Genomic DNA, 21325 nt, shown 5'->3' with positions numbered 1-21325 from the left:
GAAATACAATCTGGGGATGGAGCCGATGCCCATGTGTAGTATCATCCTAAGGAGGAGTCACCTATCCCGTGACTCCGAAAGACTTTTCTACTACAAAACAAACTGCAAACATCCGGGCCGAATACTAGGTGGCCATCTATGCATAGTGTGTAACTCTGCAGCTCTACATGCCAAGAGCAGATGCATACTGGTAAGTAGCATTTGTCTTTTATACATTGTACACTTTACAGTTTGTCAGTAAAACCGCATGTCACTTAGAAAGTCTCTGGCTATTTCAATGGAAAATGTGCTGGTTACAAATGTGTGCTACCATCTAATGCTGTAGTTACATATTTATTAAAAGTGTTTTTTAAACATGATTTGAGAAACATTCTTGCACCCGCCTGATGACAAATGTGGTATTGAACTATGGCAACTCCTGGGTTATGTGTACCCTAAATACGGCTAGATTTGTATCCTATATGGAGCAAAATTGTTGTCCCTTAATCAAACATGAGTTTCTTTGTACAGCAGAAGTGCTGACCTAACATATTTGAAGGTACTATCATGTGATAAGAAGAAAATGGCGGCTCAGTAAATTAAAAAATGTGCCTAGGATCACATAATTTGAAAACAGTTTATGGATCAAGAGCATTACAGTTAAGTTGAGTAGATTATTTAAGCCACTAGACCTGCAGGTCTGGTAACATGTTTATGATGTGTTGAGGCCTGAAGGTGGATAGCTCAGACAATCCTTATTTGTTACAAAGTCTGGCACACAACTGGAAACAAGACCATGTGCATACTCGACAAGAAAGGTGCTACTTTAGCCTCCCTGGCAAACGTCCCACTAAGTGGCATATACATGGCAATCACCTTTACTAAGCACTGCTGCATCGACATACAAGTGGGGAGACACATGTGGGACAGAGAGTGCAGAAACATTTATTTCCAAGTTCAACTTCATTTCTAGCCCAACCAACGCAGTGAGGAAACCATTGCGAAATCAATGCATAGTGTGTGAATCGAGGAATGATTCACACTGCAAAATTAAATTGTTACTTACCGGTAGGAGTAGTTATGCAGCTTAAACAATTTTCTAGATTCACATGTGACCCACCCGCGTCCCCAGGAAATTAGGCAAGGTATAAAAAAAAACAATAGCAGAGAAAGTACAAGCCAAGAGGAAGCCTACGGGACATTAAGATGGTCAAACAGCACCAGAAGAAAGAATCTAAAGATGGCAACTAAGCAAAGAAGCTTCCAGGGCGGGTGTCTAATGTCAGAAGGTTGAACTAGGCAACAAATGGTGAAAATAGTCTATGTACAGCAAACAAAAACAAAAGAGCGAGAGAAAGAGAAAAGAGACTGCAAGAGGAGAGTGCCAGACCCAACCACTATATGGCGGAATAATGCACAGTATGTGATAATTCTTCAGGCTGCAAAACTAGTCCTACCAGTAAGTAACCATTTTGTTACTTTAAGGCCAGGATAAATTACCTAAAGTAACTATGACTTGTGTTCTCAACAGGCACTGCTAATTACCTCCCATATCACATCACTCATGATATCCTTGATGACATCACTGCAACATCTGAAATTATATAATTTGGATTTAGGAAATCGTTTTTGATGTTCTGTTTAGAGGGGCAACATAAAATAATAACATGATTTTCTTTTTAGGAATATGAAACTGTGATGAAAGGACTGGATCGTAATGCACCCTCTGTGCCACCACAAAATACCCCTCAAGAAGCTCAGCAGGTTGAAATGTGGAAAAAATATATACAGTGGGAAAAGAGCAATCCCCTTCGGACAGAAGACCAAACGCTCATCACAAAAAGAGGTAACAGTTTAACTTGTTAAATAATAGCGTTTACAGCTAGGTGTTATGAAAAGGTTGGAAGATTACTGCTATAAGCCAGTAAACTAATTGTAGCAAAACATAGTCCAAACAAAGATTGCCCATGCTGCAAAGTGAAGATTGGGAAATTCAAATTGCCAATACATTTCGGTACCAAAAGGAACTGGATTGGCTGTTATTTTTCACTTGATTGTAAATCCATATTCTCTTCCAGGGGATCCTCATCAATAGTCATAAGCTCTAGAATATTCCCGCCCATGCGCGGGACCCTGGAAACCTAATCATATGTGACCCACATATATGTATTTCTCTCTAGATATATAAATACTAGCAGCCCGTCCCGACGTTGTCCGGGAGCAATCAGGCTCTCAAACTTCCCCGTCCCGATGTTGTCCGGGAGCAATCAGGCTCTCAAACTTCCCCGCTCCTCCCCGCGCTCCTGTCCGCTCCACGCTGCAACCCCACAGACACCTTCGTCAGCCCACCACGGGCGCCGCCGCTCCCCAGCCTCAAACTTCACCGCTCCTGTCGGCTCCACGCTGCAAGCCCACCGCGAGCACCGCCGCTCCTCAGCCTCTGCAAACTTCACCGCTCCTCTGCGCTCCTGCCCGCCGCTCCTCCTCGCGCTCCTGTCCGCCGCTCCTCCCCACGCACCTGATGATGTCAGCACGCACGTCGTTCGCGCACACGGCCGGCACTACTTCCAAGGGACTACTTTGTTTTGTAACTTATATTTTTTAAAGAACGTATATTTTTTGGTGGTATATAGCCTATGCCATCCTGCAGACCCTGAAAATTCCAATGATGTATTGGGTGTTTGGATTGGCGCTGTGGTTCCCGAGTTTACCCGCCTCAAAGGTTCCCAGTTCTCTCTTTATAATAGTAGTATAGATATATATATATATAGCAGCACAAGTCAACCAATCCGGTCGAAAAAAAAAAAATATATATATATATATATATATATATATACACACACACACACACACACACACACACAATAAAAAAGCTAATGCAGCCTTACACACACGAGAGCTGAATAATGCTGTAAGGACTCCCCATTATATCATAAAGAATACATTAGAAACAGGGAAAATCAACAGCAGAGCATGTTTAAAAACTGTTTTAATCCTTAGCACTTAGCACAAACTCTAAGATAGGACTGAAAGCATTGACCGCTCCCAGGCTTCATTGCAGAAAACAGCCTAAAAAGGCGGAAAAGCTAAATCATAGCAACATAGAAATAAACTGGCACCGTGCCTTTAAGACAGCCATGACCCCCAGCTTCCCATCATGCCTCAGGGGTGACAGTTAGGTCAGTTGTTCTTTGCGGTGACTCGAAAGCCATAGCACAAGGAGTTGACATTGCCTTTAAAAATACAATGATCCTTTGCCCGGAGAGGCGGGAGGGTTGCTTATGACTTTGATGAGGATACCCCTGGAAGAGAACTAGGATTACAGGTACGTAACTAATCCTTCTCTTCCAGAGGATCCTCATCAATAGTCATAAGCACTAGAATAGAATAGCGAGACTCGCCTCATCCCCCTGCGGGCAAAGGAAAAAGAACAGCAAATTAACCAACCAGCTCAGATAACTAAGCTCGGACAGACATCTTACTATCCAAATAGATTCCTCAAGGAAGCACTTACCACAAACTCTCAGAAACGACTGAAAGCATTGAAAGCTCAGAGGCTGCATTGCAGAAAACATAGCCTGAAAAGCTAACTCATAGCAGCATAGAAATAAACTGGCTCCGTGCCTTTAAGGCATTCATGACCCCCAGCTTCCCATCATGCCTCAGGGTTGATCGTTAGGTCAGTTGTTCTTTCTGGCTCCTTCAGGAAGGATCCTGGTTACACAGCTCCACTTCTTTCTGATTTTAGTCAGAAATAGTCTTCACTTTTTAGAAAATTTTTGACCTACTTCGACGTCTTTTATCTTTTTAAGTAAGGTTCTGTCTTTTTTTTGACAGTTATGGGCATTTTTTCCACTCAAAATGCCATCTCTTTTTGACCCCTGCCCTTCTTGTGGAAAAAAGAAGGCCAGGTCAGACTCTCATGAGGTCTGTATTCTTTGTTTGCCCAAGGACCTTGTCCCCAAGACTTGCCCTTATTGCCAGTCCCTATCCAAAAGGACTCTAAAAGACAGAGAAAGGATCCATCTTTATGGGCTGGCAGAAAAGGCATCTTCCAGAGGCAGGTCACCGGTGAGGAAGAGCTCTAAGAGGACAAGATCTACATCCAGAAGCAAAGTCCCTCACTCTTCTGCTACAGCGTCGGGCTCTGCGCTGAAAAAACTACCACCGGTGGGTCATTTGCCTAAGAAAAGACCATCGACGGCGGGCTCGCCGTCGAGAGAACGCCATCATTCAGGTACGTTTCTCAGTTCACCGTCGACGAATCGTGATCCTCCGCCGTTGTCAACCCGGCGACTATCAGAGTCGAGGAGCAGAAGCCCTCCACTATCCTCAACTCGGCAATGATCGGCGTCGAGGAGTAAAAGCCCTCTGCCATCGTCAACCCGGCGATGAGGAGCAGAAGTCCCCCACCCTCGTCAGCTCGACGTTCGGCGTCGAGGGCGGGTACCCCTCCGTCGTCGTCAGTCCATCGGCGATCGACGTCGAGGGGCAGGAGTCCTCCGCCATCGTCCACCCAGCGACGATCGGCATTGAGGATCTGAAGCCCTCCGCCGTCGTCTCAATGGCGATCGCCGTCGAGGATTGGAAGCCCTCCGCCGTCGTCTCGGCGACGAATGGCGTCGAGGATGAAGAGTCCTCCGCCGTCAACACGGCGACGATCGGCGTCTAGGAGCAGAGACCCTACCTGTACGTCAGCACAGCAACGTTCGGCGTCGAGAAGCAGAACCCCTCCGCCGTCGTCGGCTCACCGACTTTCGACGTCGAGACAAAGGAATACTCCGGCGGCGTCTGCAAGGCACTGGACGTCGAGGAACAGAGTCGACGTCGAGACTGGTTCCAACACCAGGCCGGAAATCGACGTTGAGAAGGAGGTCCAGGTCGACGTCGAGAAGGGCTCAGTCACAGCAGGTCATGTGCCCGACGTCGAGCCCACATCAGTGAGGTCTGGAGAAGGCTTTGTGGTTATAGTGACTGAATCCGCGTCACAACACTCTTTGTCTCACTCCTCGACACACCCTTTAGCGGAGCGTTCACTATATGCCTTGTCAGAAAGGCACTCGGACAGACCACATCATAGGTCCCCTTCACATCACAGGGGTGTCTCCCCTGCTGTTCATTTGTTACAGAGATGGCTCCTTCCCCTCCATCACTGTAGTAAAGATACAGGAGCATCCGACGGGAGGAAGAATATACCAGTCTTCTTCACAGGTCACCTCTACAAAGATTGGTGTAGGAAGTGGATAGATCACCCTTGCGCAGACGTGGGGAACGTGCCGGCAGGTCACAGGAGCGCAGACCTAGTTCCCATCGCAAAAGGAGATCACCTACGTGGTCTTCCTCTTCCTCCCCGATCTCCAAGAAGGACTATTCGCCTACTCTATCAGAGAGCCCTTTGTCAAGGGTATCACCGATAGATGACATTAACACCTATCATGATGTGCTTCAGAGAGGGGCTCAGAAGCTGAACATCGAAATGTCTACTCAGGTGGCAACAACAGTTATTTTTTAGACTCTACATCAGAGAGCAGCATCTCGTCCGTTGCTTCCTCTGGTTCCCGGTCTTCTGGAACCGGTGATGGATATTTTCCTCACACCATCTGCGATTAAAGCTGCATCAGCGGGGATTCAAAAGAAATGTAAACCTGCAGCAACAGACCCTGTCTTCTTAAAATCAGATCCGCCTGCGGACCCTGTTATAACTGCGGCAGCAAAGAAAACTCATGCAGTAGCTGCGTCTTCTTCAGTCCCGCCGTATAAAGAAAGTAGGTCCCAGGACTCTTGGGGACGGAAGGTGTGCAGATCTGCAGCATCTTCGCTCAAAGTCTCTAGTGCAGCTGCCTTATTAGGTCGCTACGACAGGGCCTTATGGGACTCCTTGGACCGCTTTAAGGAGAAATTGCCAAAGGAAGATCAAAGGATTTTGAGGAGGTCATCAAGGAATGGTCGCTTGTTGCCAACCAAGTGATTAGCACAGCGCCGGATGGTGCCATGCTGTCGGTGCACTCGTATGCGCATGGGATTTGCTCCAGGAGGTCCTCCTGGTTGCGATTAACCGCTCTCAAGCCAGATGCTCAACAGAGGATCCTAAATCTCCCTTTTTCCGGCTCCTCCCTGTTTAGCACCCATATGTGAGAAAGTGAGTTTCTGTTGCAGTCCCCCCCCCCAATTTTTGCCTAATATCTGATGCACTTTTCCTTGGTGTGCCCTGGGTCCCTGCCAATCGGGTACGAGGGCCTGTGTTCCTTCCCCTAAAAACTATACTAAAGCCTAAACCCAATTGGCATCTCTGGCCACATGTCAGCCCCACGTAAATGGTACCCTAGGTACCCGGGGCATTGTGACCAGAGAAGACCCCTAAGGGTTGCAGCACTTATTGTGCCACCCTTAGGGGCCCTGTACCTTGACACCCACACAATGCTGAGTGTCTAGGTGCAGAACTAAGCAAAGAGTCGACATGGCACACATCCCTGTGTGCCATGCCCACAAACCCACTGCCCTGGCATACATCAGCCACCCCTCTAGCTGGGTGCCCTATGCCAGTGGTGCGGGCACAGGTGCATGAGCCCTGTGCTTCTACAATACGCAGGGCCATTCCTGGGCACTGTAAGTGCAGTGATGCCATTAAGAGTATGTGGTGCTGGAAGGTTGTCATTACGAGCTCCACAGCACCATAATGGCTACCCTGACGACTGAGGTTTGGTATCAAACTTCTCAGCACATTAAACCCACACTGATGCCAGATGGATCGTTAAGTGCATCAAAATATGTTATTTAAAAGCCAAACGCACCTTAACAGTTCCCCCTAGGGCGCATTCCACACGCAAGCTAGGGGCATCCATGGCTTTCCTGGGTAATATTCCTTTACACGAAATTTGTAAGGCAGCCACATGGTCAACCACACATACATTTTCAAAACACTGTTGTGTAGATGTACATTAAAAACAGCAAGCTGCTGTAGGACAGGCTGCTCACAAACCTCTTTTCCAGACTGCTGCAGCTGACACAGGTAGCCACCGCTAACGGAGATAATGCTATACATTCTATGCACAGATATGAATTCAGCAGCCCAGATGCCTCGAACGGAATATGCTACTTACCAGTATGCATCTGTTCTTGGCATGTAGGGCTGCTGACATTCATATCACCCACTCACCTCCCCGGTGCCTGTCGCAGCTGCAGCATTCACTCTTTGCATGGACATCTCTTACTGTACTATACTCCATCTCTGCCACAATGGCGAAAAAAAATCTGAGGATGGAGAGGATGCCCATGCGCACTGTAGTCCAAGGGAGGAGCCACCTATCTCGTGATAGTTCGAAGACTCTTCCAGGACAACAATATGCAATTATCCGGACCCAACACTAGGCGGCGATCTATGAACAGATATGAATGTCAGCAGCCCTACATGCCAAGAACAGATACATGGGAAGCTTCTACGGAGTTTGCTGGCGTTTGGAGTATCGTGTGGTGTCTTGCTGCTGCCCTTCAACGCCTTGCCGGACCCGCTGCGCGGGTCCCGCTGCGTCGCGTGACTCTCTCTGTGTGGGAGGAGAGGGGGAGCCTGCTTTCATTACCATCATCAAGTCTTGGACCCCGGCAGGGCTGCGAGCTGCCTAGCAGGGACTCCAGTGACCAGGAGTCCCTGCGTGCATCACCTGTGGCTGCTCTCCCTGCCGGCGCCGCCCCCTGCCCTCCCCTATTTCCATAGGGTGGAGCACCCGCTGCGCGGGAGCGACCGGGGCGAAGAGCGGGCCCGTTTGTGCCCGTTCGTGACCAGGAGTGACCGGACCGGGCAATCCCCCTAACTTGCTTAGTCTCGTCCTGTCATTTTGGGCCATGGCCAGCAGAGATACCAGGATTAAATTGTCGTTAACTGGAAGCCTCTCAACCGCTGGAGGTATGGAAAAATTCCTTATTAGGGCCAATAATATCATAGACAAAGAAATTGTCATCCTGGAGAAGCGCTTATCTACAGAACTTATTTCTCTTAAACGCTAATCTATAGGGCCCCTCGCTAATGCCAAAACACCAGCCAGAAACAGCGACCATTCCAGCCCTATGGTTGAAACCCAGCCTGCAACCCCGGAGGTAGAACCCCCGCTAAGAGTGGACTCTGATACCCTAGCTAACACCGTTGTTACTGTAGCAGAAATCAACCCCGCTCCTGTCAGTAATGATGTTTCTATTATGTCTAACATCGAAGAGAGTATCATTCATTCTAAGAGCCAAGGGGAGAGGGAAGGTGCTATTAGGAAACGGAAAAGAGTATACAATAAAAAAGAAACCAAATTTGGAAGATCTGTTAAATCAGCTAAACTGCGGGGTGAACCACCCCCGATTATCAATCCCCAAGCAATTGCCCCCCTTGGGAGAGAGGTGTCCATGGAGTGGGTTGTGGCCTTACTTAAATCGATTATTTCACCGTTAGGGGCAAAACTGGATAGGTTGGACCTTAGAATATCCAACATAGAGAAAACAACTGCTTCGATCCTAGCTATTTCCAGTAAGCCCAAAAGCCAAAATACCCCCCCTATTGTCCCTACCCCCCTGGTCCCTCCCCTCCCTAATCCGACCCAACCCCCTATTCCTTCATTAGTAAACTGTTTACCCACCCCCTCCATGCCCAGCAAAAATAATACTACAACCCCCCAGCACTTGGCGAGTCAACAAGCCAGTTTGTCTAATCCCCCGGTACATATGGACGAGGTGAATCAGGGATCACCGGTCAAAGAATATAAAACCCCTAGACCTAGACGGCCTGATCTCCCGCCAGAAGCCAACCGGTTTACGGTCATCTTAGCTGGAGTACCGCCATTAGAAAAAGGGGAAACAGAAACTTTTAGTTCCTTGAAAAGTAAAATCATGAAATGGCTTAACTGGAATAGACCCCTCCCGACCCATTTACATAATGAAATCATCATGGTTAGAAGGGTTCCTTGGGTTGGCAAGACTCCTAAAACCATCAACGGAGACTGCATTACTGTTAGCTTTAGAGATCCCCGTACGGTTTCTCATATTTGTGCGGGCTTCAACAGATCATTTGATTCCACAATTCAGACCCTCCCAGTTTCTTTCTTCTTCCCACCAACTAACAATTTCCACCATACTAGAAGAGGGGATTGGACTGTAGTGGAGCGTAGGGGCAGTCAGCGACCGTTTGACATCAGACCTCCCAGGCCACCCCAATACTTGCCCCAACCCTACCCCTTTTCTGAATATGATAGTTATGCCTGTTTAGAAGGCCTGGAGGGAGTTGATTGACTACCCCCCGATGTACCATCTCCCGAGCTGATTCCTGACATTGGAGGTAGGGAAGCTTCATCTAATAATATATCTCCGGTCCAATGCACGGTAGCTCCTCCTAATATGAAATCTACACCATCTGTTGACCCGAATGCGGATTATCTTGCTCCCCATGTCCTGGGTTCTATAGATACGGGTTGTGTGACATCATCTTCCATAGTTACCCCTACTGAACTGGTGCAGGCCCGCAAGCCAACAGGATACTCAATGGTGAGCTGGAACATTGCAGGGTGGCGTCAAAAAGTTGCAGCCCTGGGCTGGAGAGAACATATCAAGGACTTTGATATTTTGTGTTTCCAAGAAACATGGTCCGTTGAAGACATTCATTACGATGGCTTTGTCTCCTACAATTGTCATGCTAAAGAATCTGTTATGGGGAGGGCCAGTGGCGGATTATTGATTTTACTATCTGTACACCTCCCTGTGTCTGTAAGAAAAAGCCACCAAGTGGGGTTTTCATTCTCAAATATTGGAAATAGTGGCTAGTAGGGGTAGAAATATTCTGTTGATTAACCACTATAATAACACCTTTGACCCTACCAGTACTTCTGTTGTGGATGAACTTGAAACAGTATTAGACTCAATCTGTTATAAATCGACCATATCCTATGATATTATATGGGGGGGAGACTTTATCATCAGAACCTGCCCTCTCTCTTATACAACTGCTTGTGGGTTCGATGGCGACAATGGGGAATACTTAGTCCATTTCTCACACTCCCCCTATGGTACCTCCCTTAACAACCTTCTGTTAAAGTATGATATGTCCATTCATCAACATGCCCCTGATAATGAGGGTAATATGGCCCCTACTTTTACGGGGAGGAATACTGTTTCTGTTGTTGATTATTTGCTCATCTCAACCCGGATTGTCCCGCTTTGTACGGTCCCGCTTATTCTGGACCTAGGACTGAGTGACCACAATGCTCTAACTATGTCCATCTTTTCTGAGACCCCTAGGAAGGTATTTACCGGCAGGGTCGTAGACAACATCATTCCATGTAGGCAAAACGGGATACGTATTAAATGGTGTGGGGAAAAATCCGAGAATCTACATCGCAGTGTTGTGAAAGCTGGTTTAAAAACGATATTTTGTTGCCTCGAAATTGATGCTCCATCTGAAAGCATTGTAAACAATTTCGAGAAACTTGGCACCATAATCAAGCAAACCCTTACTTCCAACAAGGCCCCAATCAAACAGGAAACGTTAGGCTGGTTTAACCAGGCATGCACTAAGGCGTTAAAAGCCCTTAAGCTTGCGCTTTCCAACCTACCTAGAGATAGGGAAGTGGTCAAACACCTGAGGGCCAATTATAACATCGGACTGAAACACAGAAAACAAGAGCTAAGAGAACAAGCCTGGGATGACCTGAATAAAGCTGCAGCTCTCCGGGACAGTAAGCTGTTCTGGAGCACTATTAATAGCCCATTCCTCCTGAAGGAAGAATTCCCAGTCCTTACTGCCCAAGTAAGTGAAGACAGTTGGGTCTTACATTTCACAGGGATTTTTGACCCAATCAGGGAGCGCCATGATAACATCTGTAATAACCCCATTACTCCAGTTGAACCTTTGGGAATCATGATCCATGAAGTAGACATGGCAATCAATGGTAGCAAAGGAGGGAAGGCACCAGGACCAGAAGGGGTACCAATCGACCTATATAAATATGATCTGGCCCTGTGGAGTCCATTATTGACCCTAGCTTTTAATGCTGCTGTGGACAACAACACTCCCTCAACCTGGAGTGAATCCATTATCATTCCAATCTATAAGAAGGGGGATAGAGGCGAGGCTAAGAACTACCGCCCTATCTCCCTTCTGGATTCCTCATTAAAAATCATGAGCAGGGTCTTATTAATGCGGTTGGAAGAATGGGCTGTAGACAATAATATTCTTGCACCATCCCAGTATGGCTTTAGAAAGGGCCTTGGTACTATAGAACAATGTATTAACCTAAATCTCCTAATAGGAAAATACACCAAGGCCAAACCGGGATCCCTGTACCTGTGTTTTGCGGATCTTTCTAGCGCCTTCGATCTGGTCGACCACACCCTGTTGTGGTCAACTTTATTGGGTATGGGCGCCCCCCCAGCTATTATCCACTTCTTAGCAAGACTTTACTCCAACTTATCGGCCCAAATCCGTTATGGACCAGCGGGGGAGTGCACAAGAAAGATCAAGGTAAGATCCGGCATCCGACAAGGATGTGTTTTGGCCCCGTTGCTTTTCTCGCTCTTTATTAATTCAGTTGAGCAGGAACTAAAGAAAATCCAAGCTGATGCCCCACAAGCAGGAGGTCTACCTATACCAGTATTACTCTATACTGACGATACTGTTTTACTCTCTAGGACTCCAATAGGCCTTCAAAAATTGATGAATTGTTTTTATGACTTTATCCAGGGGAGGAAACTTAAAATAAATAATTCTAAAACTTTTATTTTGGTGTGTGGCAAAAAGGTAAAACACCTTAAACCCTTTTACTTCAAGGAAAACCGTATTGAGGTTGTCGATAATTTCTGTTATCTGGGCGTTACTTTTAATAACAGAGGTTCCTGGGCCCCAGAGCAAACCAATGTTAAAGCAAGAATGGGGAAGGCCTCCTTAGGTGTTTTCCGCTTTGCTTCAAAAGTAGGAAGTCGCCGTATCATAGATATGCTGAATATTTATAAACATAGATGTGCATCGATAGCACTGTATGGCTCCGGGGTTTGGGGACATTGTAATGTAAGGGACCTGCAAATTACGGAAAATATGTTCCTCAAACGACTGCTCTGCCTCCCACCCTCGGCATCCACTGTCCTAACACACATAGAATTGGGTCTGGACTATTTAGCTGACCTAATTGGGCTGAGACCATTATTGGTTTGGAAATCCATTTTTACCAAGGATGAAACTGTATTTACTAAAGATATCATCAAGGACTGTCTACTTTTAGAAAAAGTCTCCAACATTTCCTGGTTAAAATATGTGATTTCAACCTTCAAGGATCTGTTTGATATGGACGTGAGTAAAGATCCTGTATGTATTAATTTTTTGTCCAAACAGGAGGTTAAAAGTGAATTCTTGAGGGTTAAAACCGATTTGCGGAAAATTGAAACAAAAGAGTATTCTTCTCATGTTTTTTATTATTCCCTTAAAGATGATGTTTCTGGTATACCGATGTACCTTAATGCTATTAATAGACGGTCACACCAATTTGTACTCTCCAGACTAAGACTTGGCATAGTACATAACTTGGTGGCATTTCCTACAATGAAATGCCATTCTGTAACCCCTTGTCCGTGTGACGGTTTAACCAAACAAAGCACTCTGCACTTTCTCCTACTCTGTCCTTTGTACAAAGCTCAGCGTATCTTTTATCTTAAACCTATGTTTCTGAAATATTCTATGTATTCCACAGGAAATGCTATGAAGTTATTATTTTCACTTGCGAGCCCGGATTTATGTTTTTTTACTGCAACCTTTATTTAAAAATCTATTACAGTTAGACAAAGTATGGTTTTCCCTTAAAATATGTATAATAATTCTAACAGTTTATGCTAAAACTATTAGCCCAATCGTATGAATGTACCTCCCCTGGTGTTGTAATTTTATATGTGTAATGTTTTATTCTGTACACTTTTATGATGTTTTAAAAACAATCGAATAAAGTTTATGAAACGAACGATACATACTGGTAAGTAGCATATTCCATTCTCTTCGGCTAGCATGGCTCTCAAGTCCACAATTGCCACGTGCCTTTTAGGACGCTATATACACGCTGTGATGGACTCTGCAAAACAGTTGGTACCAAAGTTATCAGAGGAGGACATGCAGAACTTCAATGAGGTTCTTGCGGATACTCAGGCTGCTGCTCGCCAGGTGATTCAGAGCGGTTTGGATACAGCTGACTCTGTGGCAAGGGTCATGGGATCAGGACTGCTTGGTTGAAGTCTTCTGAATTTTCTCCTGATGTACAGGCTACTTTAATAGACCTTCCATTCGATGGTTCCGGCCTGTTTGGAAAAAAGGCGGATGCTGCCTTGGAAAGGTTCAAGGACAGTAAGGCGACGTTAGGTCTTTGGGCCTTCAGACCAGAGGTTCATCGAGTAAGAGATACAGAGGATTTGGGAGATCTTCCTTTCGCTCTTACAAGCAACCACAGCAGCAGCAACAGCAGCAGAATTCTCTGTACAAATCGTACAGAGGTAGAAACAGAGGTCGCCCTAGAGGTCGTCAAGCTTCCTCCTCCTCCTCCCCCCTCCAACCACAGCAAAGCAGCCCTAGATCCGCCATTCCGGATCATGTTTGTCCTGTAGAGGGTCGGCTTACTCATTTTCTGCGGGATTGGGAATCGGTCACATCAGACCTTTGAGTTCTCAATCTCTTGGAGAATGGGTATGCTCTTCCCTTTCAGGAGTTTCCCCAAATTATCCTCCTTGCTAAGGATTTTGCACGAAGGACCACCTGCTTCTCCTGCAGGAGGAAGTCCTGCCTTTACTAGGAAAAGGTGCAATACAGGTGGTTCCGGAGCAGGAAAGGGGTCAGGGATGCTACTCCCAGTATTTTCTGATACCCACGAAGGATGGCAGGCTTCGTCCAATCCTGGACCTCAGGGTCTTGTATCTCTTTCTGAAACAGGAGAAGTTCAAGATGCTCACCCTTGCGCAGGTTCTCCAAGCGCTGCTGGAAGAAGACTGGATGGTGTCAATCGACTTGCAGGGTGCATATTTTCATATTCCCATCCTGAAGTCTCACAGGAAGTATCTCCGTTTCACGGTGGGATCGCAACATTACCAGGTTGCGGTCCTTCCGTTTGGTCTTACTACTGCACCTCGAGTTTTCACCAAGGTGATGGCTGTAGTGGCAGCACATCTCAGAAGGTCGGGGATACCAGTATTCCTTTATCTGGAAGATTGGCTGATCAAAACGGAATCTCCAGAGAAGGTGCTCCATCATCTGCAAGTCACGACTCAGTTGTTGTACAGCTTGGGCTTTTCGATAAATGTGCCCAAATCTCACCTGGTGCCCTCCCAGTGCAACCTGTTCATAGGTGCGGTACTGGATACCACTGTGTGTCGGGCATTCCCTTCTCCGCAAAGGACTCGCGACATACAGGATATGATTCCTTTATTTTACAATGGAGCCGTCGTTCCAGTTCTGAAGTTCCTTCGTCTGCTCGATCTGATGGCTACCTGCATTCTGCTGGTCAATCATGCACGCTGGCACATGAGGGCACTCCAGTGGTGCCTCCGCAGGCAGTGGTATCAGCACAACGGAGATCTCAGGGAGTCAATCAGGATCTCCAGAGAAGCTGCAGCGGATCTGTCTTGGTGGAGCGTGGAAAGCAATCAGACTCAAGGGAAGCTGTTCCACTTACCTCCATCGGTGGCCACAGTGATAACGGATGCATCCACCCTAAAATGGGGTGCTCATCTGGAGGATCTTTGGTCTCCAGAGGAAAGGTTGCTTCACATCAACTTTCTAGAGTTACAGGAGATACGCTTGGCGCTCAAGGCCTTCCTCCCTTCCCTTCGCGGTCAGTCGGTGCAGGTTCTGACAGACAACGCTACCGCGATGTGGTATGTCAACAAGCAGGGTGGAGTGGGGTCGCAATGTCTCTGCAGAGAGGCTCTGCGACTCTGGTCCTGGGTCCAGGACCATCAGATTTGTCTGATGGCAAATCATCTGTCTGCAGTTCTCGGCCGACCACGAGTGGAGGCTTCATCCGGAGGTGGTTCTTCACATCTTTCGGACGTGGGGATCTCCTCAGGTGGACCTGTTCGCCACTCACGAGAACGCTCCCTGCCCGTCATTCTGCAGTCTCCTGTATCCGATGCAGGACGCTTTAGGGGAAGCGTTTCAGTTGAGTTGGGACTTAAAACTCCTTTACGCGTTTCCTACCATACCCTTGATTCTTCTGGTTCTGAGGAAGATACGCCAAGACCGGGCCAAAGTCATATTGATCGCCCTGGATTGCCCAAGAAGGGTGTGGTACACAGATCTTCTCCACCTCTCTTCGTGCCCGCTGCTCCATCTCCCTCTCAGGGCAGACCTCCTCTCTCAGATGTAGGGGCAGGTTCTACACCCCCACCTCCAGACCTTACACCTTCATGCCTGGAGATTGAACGGGGCAACCTGAATTCTTTTTCTCTCCCACATGATGTGGAGGATGTCATCTTATCAGCGAGGTGTCATTCCACCAAGTCTATCTACTCTTATAGGTGGTCCAAATTTGTCTCTTGGTGTGGGGAGAAATCCATTGATCCTTTGAAGGCTTGATTGTCTGACATTCTTCAGTTTGCGCTTTCTTTGTCTTAGCAAGGCTTTGCTGTAGCTACAGTAAAAGGTTATCTATCGGCTTTGTCTGCATTTCTCTGTCTGCCGGATCAGCTGTCCTTATTTAAGTCTCCTATTGTCTTAAGGTTTTTAAAGGGCCTTACAAATAAATTTCCTCCTACTCCTTTTATTGTGCCACAATGGGACTTGAATCTTGTGCTTGCTTTCTTAAAGTGAAGTAGTGTGGCTCACTGGTTAGAGGCGGCAGACCCGAGAGCAGAGGACGGCCCGGGACCAGGGTTCGATTCCAGGCGCGGCAGGTTTCTGGACCAGGGTCAGCGGACTCGATAATTCTCTCGCCTCGGTGCCCACTCTGATCAGCGATCACACTCGGCAACTCTGGGCATTAGCTTGCCTCATCTTCACTAACGGCCCCACCAGACCGCCGGGGATGCCTGGTCTCACCCTGGAGATACCCATTAAGGGACCATCTCTCAGGGAAGCCAGGAAGGGTTTCGCAGCGGTCGAAGCGCCTTGGGACCCTCCGGGTAAGTAGTGCGCTATATAAATGCCTATACATACATACATACATACATACAATGCGTTCTCCGTTTTAGCCTTTGCACAGGTGTCCCTTGAGGTTTTTATCTTTTAAAATGGTCTTTCTGATTGCGATTACCTCGGCAAGGAGGGTAAGTGAGCTTCAAGCTCTGAGTTCAAAACCCCCATTCTTGACCATTCATGCTGAAAGAATGATACTCAGGACCAGGGCTGCTTTTCTGCCTAAGGTGGTAACTCCCTTCCATCTTGGGCAGTCCATTACCCTCCCTACCTTCTATCCTCCCCCTCACCCTTCCAAGGAGGACGAGAGACTTCACCGTTTGGACCCTAGGAGGGCGATGAGCTTCTACCTGGACAGAACCAGAGAATTCATAGTTGATGACCAGCACTTCGTGGGTTTCGTTGGTGCCAGAAGAGGCAAAGCGGTGCACAAGCGCATGCTGTCAAGATGGATTGTCTTGTGTATCAAGATATGCTACTCTCTGGCCGGTAAGGAACCTCCTGAAGGTTTGAGAGCCCATTCTACTAGAGCAAAGTCCTCTACATCTGCTTTGTCTAGGGGTGTTCCTGTGGAGGACATTTGCAGGGCGGCAACTTGGGCCTCCCTCCACTCTTTCGCAAAGCATTATTGTTTGGATGCACAGGTGAGGAGGGACGGACACTTTGCTCGTTCCGTCCTTCAGAACTTTTTGGTATAGAAAGGTAGACACCCTCCTCCGGGAGTGGAACTGCTGTGGGATCTATTCACAAGGTGAGGAATCCACTGGCAGATGTATCCATCGTGACGCTTTTTCTGGTGGATACAGTATCTGCCTGTGGATTCCTCACTGACCCACCCGCCTCCCCGTTGTCCACTCTTCTATACCTGCATTAGTGACAATGTTTTAATGTATATGTATATATTACTGTCGAAGGAAGTGTATTATAATCGCTTTCCAGCATTGCCTGTACACTGTGTGTGTTACCTTGATTATTTGTACTGTGTACACTGTGCATATACCTACTGTTGTCGGTCCGTCCGTGTGCCTCGAAGGCACGGAAAAAAGGGCGGAACTGATGTCATCACGCCGACTGAGTCCTATTATGGAGTTATTGACGTCAGCGGAGTCGCGCGCAATGCCGTGCTTCTGTGACGTAGTCGACGTCGTCGTGAGGAGCTACAAAAGAAATTCTGAATGTTGCTGACGCGGGGGGATATTCACAGCTGCTTTGTTTGCAGGCAGTACTGGCTGGAATCAGCAATTTGAATACTTGTGTTCTCATCATATCTGTTTGAATATATAGAGATGTATTTGTGTATTTATGATATATGTCGTAAGTTCCTATTACCCTCTTCAAAGTGTATTGTGTTTACCCACCATTCTCTAAAGGTATTTCAATTCATACTTACTGCCTGCTAATCTGATTCAAGCATGTGAATATATGAACGATCCAATGCTGGATAAGAAAATAATTTACCTACCTGTAACTGCAGTTATCCAGTATTGGTATCTTTCATAGATTCATATGCGACTCACCCACCTCCCGTGAGTCTCCCCTTGTCACTAGGGATATTATTCCCACTTGTGTTTGAAAATCTGAGGGAATCTGCCTCTCTTCGGAGTGTTCTAGAGGATGCTATGACCTGATTTGTCATAGTAAAAGTTTGGTCCATTTAAAAAAAGGACATAGATAGGCCTTTAAATTCATGGCCTAGTGCCATTATGGTCCATTTCAGTTATACTTACTGCTATACTATAGTACCCTGGGACAACCACTTTGACTACAGGAAATTATTCAAGCATATGAATCTATAAAATATACAATCAATAGAAAACTTTATTCGGTTTAAAAATTCAAACCATAAAAGTTACACATCATAAAAACAGTATAAGTGACAGTGCAATGTTAAAATGATATCCAGAACAGCAAGAAATGGTCGATTCAAAAAATCTTTATTCGAATTTTTAGCAAATTCATAAAAGCAATACAAACAAACCCAAATCAAATTACCATAATTACAATAATTTAAAAACAGTGCATTATTAAATACAAATCAATTATCAGTAAAGTTCACAAATTTGCTAAGGGTGCTCCATTGTATTTCAGACATGGGTAATAACTCTTAGAAAAGTGCTAGTGCGGAATATCAGCTCTTCATTGTTCAGAGTTAACAACATCAAGTTTGATTCCTCCAAAGAAAGTGGTCTGTGCTTTTTAAAATACAGTGCTAAAAACCATTTAAAATATTTTTGATAAAACTTACAAAAGAAGAAGTGTAAGTCAGTTTGCGAGCTCATGTCATCACATGGGCACACATTTTTTTCCAGATTTTAAAAAGGAGTAACCTAGTGGAAAACATAGTAAAAATCTAACACTCCCTGCCCTGAGGCGAAAGAGTAAAGATCTTTCCCAATGTGTCATTGGCAACGTAAGGTACAATGGAATTGGTTGTATGTGCAGATCTTTGTTCACATAAGCCTGGATTGTTGGTTTGGTTAATTCCCTTGCCAATCTTTCTTCACTATAAAGTGCGTACAGTGCAGATTTTAAAATATTTTTGTCTTTAGGGTCGATTTTACTAGGGTCAAGGAAAAGGTGTCCTTTGCCTACGCTACTCAATTTTTTAAAAACTCCAGAAAGCCAGGGGATTGACATCCCTTTTTCGCAGTAAAGGCAGTCTCTTATACTGTCCTGGGTTAGACCAGCCATGTTATTCTTCCAGATAGCGAGCCAAAACATTGCCGGTCTGGAGGCAATAAAATCTGATATGTAGTGCAGATTCAATTCGCAGTGGCAAATGTATTCTGAGGAGGAAATGGGTGCTCCGAGGATTTTTCTGCAGAAGCGGTTTTCCTCAGTCTGAATGCTCGGTGTTTTACCCAGATTTCAGATCTCTGCCCCGTAGCTACTGGCACACATTGTGATTGAAAAAAATTTAAAATGGCTTTTGTGGCATCTACTTTCTTAGGCCGTGGAAGGCTAAGAATAGAAATAATGGATTTTGAGAACTTGCTCGTGGCGTGGACCAAGTGTCCACTCCACGAGCCGCTCGCAGCAAAAACCATTCCTAGGTAGGGGAAAGTGTTAGTGGAATAAAGTTTGTCAGAACCCACTGAAATAACACTTAGTTGTCTCTTACCCGGGCCACAAGACATGATAAAAGATTTTTTTAAATTTACTTTAAGATCAAGCTTTTCCATATATTGGGCAAAGTCTTTTACCAAGCTGCGCAAAGCGTTCGGGTGAGACCCATGAGCACTGCATCATCTGCGTAAAGCAGAGTCGGTAGCAATTCCCCCGTTATTTTCGGGACGTCTCTAGTTGGCAGTTTTAGAGATTTGTTTAATCCATTTATATAGATAATAAATAACAGGGGTGCTAAAATGCACCCCTGCCTGACTCCTCTTTCTACCTTTATGGGCTCAGACACTCCTCCCCCCCCCCCCCGTCCCGATCCTTACTTGTGCCCTTGTGTCAGTGTGCAAATACGCAAGAAAGTGTACAAGTCGTTCGTCTAGACCATATTCCAGGAGGATTGACCACAATTTGGACCTATTTACTAGGTCAAATGCGGACGATAAGTCCATAAATGCTAGGTAGATTGGTACAGACCGAGCAATGGTATATTTATCAATTACTAAGTTTAAATTTAAACACTACTCGGTTGTTCCAACCCCACTCCTGAACCCCATTTGACAGGAGTCGAAGATCCCTGTTTCATCTACCCACTCATTGATTCTGTTGTATAATACTCGTCCCAGAATTTTGAGAGTATTGTCCAGGAGCGAGATGGGTCTATAATTTGTTGGGTCTGTTCTCTCTCCTTTTTTATATATGGGCACTTTATGCTTGTGGACCATGTGTCAGGCACTAAAGGTAGGCTGTTAAATACGTTTGTCAGAATGGGTGCCCAGAGTTCAGGTTTCCATTTAATAATATCTATTGGGAGGCCATCTGGCCCAGGGGCTTTATTACCGAGGCTTTGTTTAATGCCCGCGATCACCTCTCCTAGGCTAATCTCTAAAGGGCGCAAATCGTCTAGTACAAAGTTGTTACTGACATTTGATGGTGTTGCATCCACTTTAGAAAAATGGTCTTCCCACTGGCGGCTGGAAATGGTACAGCTTATTACTGACATTTGTGTACCCATGTTACGCATATTTTTTACTGCAGCCCAAAAAGTTGTGCCTTTTTTCCCTGATGCTGAGTCTGATAACTCCTCCCAGCGTTCTGACAAAAGAATTGCCTTACGTTTCCCTATTGCAGATTTGTACCTCTTTCTTGCCTCCCTAACCTTAATTTGGCATCTAGGCTTAGCATTCAGTGCCTTACGTAAAGCCCTATTTGCAACTGAACAGTTGCTATCGAACCACTTAGGGTCCGTGTTGATTTTGCGATTGGGAACAGTTGAAGAGTGTTTTTATAACAGTGCACAGATTAGTAAAATCTGAGATCACCCTTTGGTGATTCCCATCAGATAATGTGCATGAATCTATTAGGTTTTGATGTTTGATTGTGAGCTGATTAATTATTCTACCACTATCCACCCTCCTCCATTTCAATCTTAAATTGTTTGTGGCGGGGGTTATATCTCTAGCCCCCAGGAACATAATTATCATTGGGGGTGGGGCTTGCATCCATAATGTTAGTTAACATATGTTCACGGATAAGCAAGTCCAGTTCTTGTCCCCTTTTTTCCGCACTGTCGATTCGGGTGTATAACCCTGATCGATCTAATTAAAAATGTTTGCGTTAAAATCCCCAGCTAAGATAATCCTTTTACTTATACTATTTTCTGGGTGTTCAGTTATGTCACTCAAAATTTTGGAAAGTTCGGTTAAATTTTTATTTGGGATTGAACAGAAGTTATTATAAAAATTAATTACATAAAAGGGAACCTTTCTATTATATTCGATGATCTGGATATTTGGGCTTTTAGTGGGTATTACCTTGATACTACCACCTGTAGTGATCCTGATGCCAATTAGTAGTCCACCCATCGGTCTACCAAAATCAGGTTTGACTGCAGTTATACTATTGCAGTAAAAACCCTCAATATGCAGATTGATTATATCTATGTCGGAAAAAATCTTTAACCAGTTTGGATCAGATAATCTTGGCTCCAGTCCAGCCACATTCCAACTAAGGATCGCAAGGTCAGAATTAGATTTAGTAGGTATATTAAGTATATTAGGGTGGGCGTTTACGGTACTTTCAATGAATACAGTCCCCTCAAAG

General features: G+C 45.7%; 1 protein-coding gene across 2 annotated transcripts in view; it reads left to right on the top strand.

Moving 5' to 3' along the window:
* Positions 1 to 21325, top strand: part of CSTF3 (cleavage stimulation factor subunit 3) — a 640930-nt gene that overhangs the window by 376806 nt on the left and 242799 nt on the right. For both annotated transcript variants that reach the window (XM_086955867.1, XM_086955866.1), the window contains one exon: positions 1663 to 1825. In XM_086955867.1, the coding sequence (XP_086811993.1) occupies positions 1663 to 1825 (163 nt within the window). The remainder of the gene's footprint in view (positions 1 to 1662; positions 1826 to 21325) is intronic.

The sequence above is a fragment of the Lissotriton vulgaris genome, chromosome 2_1, assembly GCF_964263255.1.
Source record: "Lissotriton vulgaris chromosome 2_1, aLisVul1.2, whole genome shotgun sequence".
In the NCBI taxonomy this organism is placed as follows: Eukaryota; Metazoa; Chordata; class Amphibia; order Caudata; family Salamandridae; genus Lissotriton; species Lissotriton vulgaris.
The sequence above is the reverse complement of the archived record's forward strand: the minus strand, read 5'-3'. Positions and strand labels throughout refer to the sequence as shown.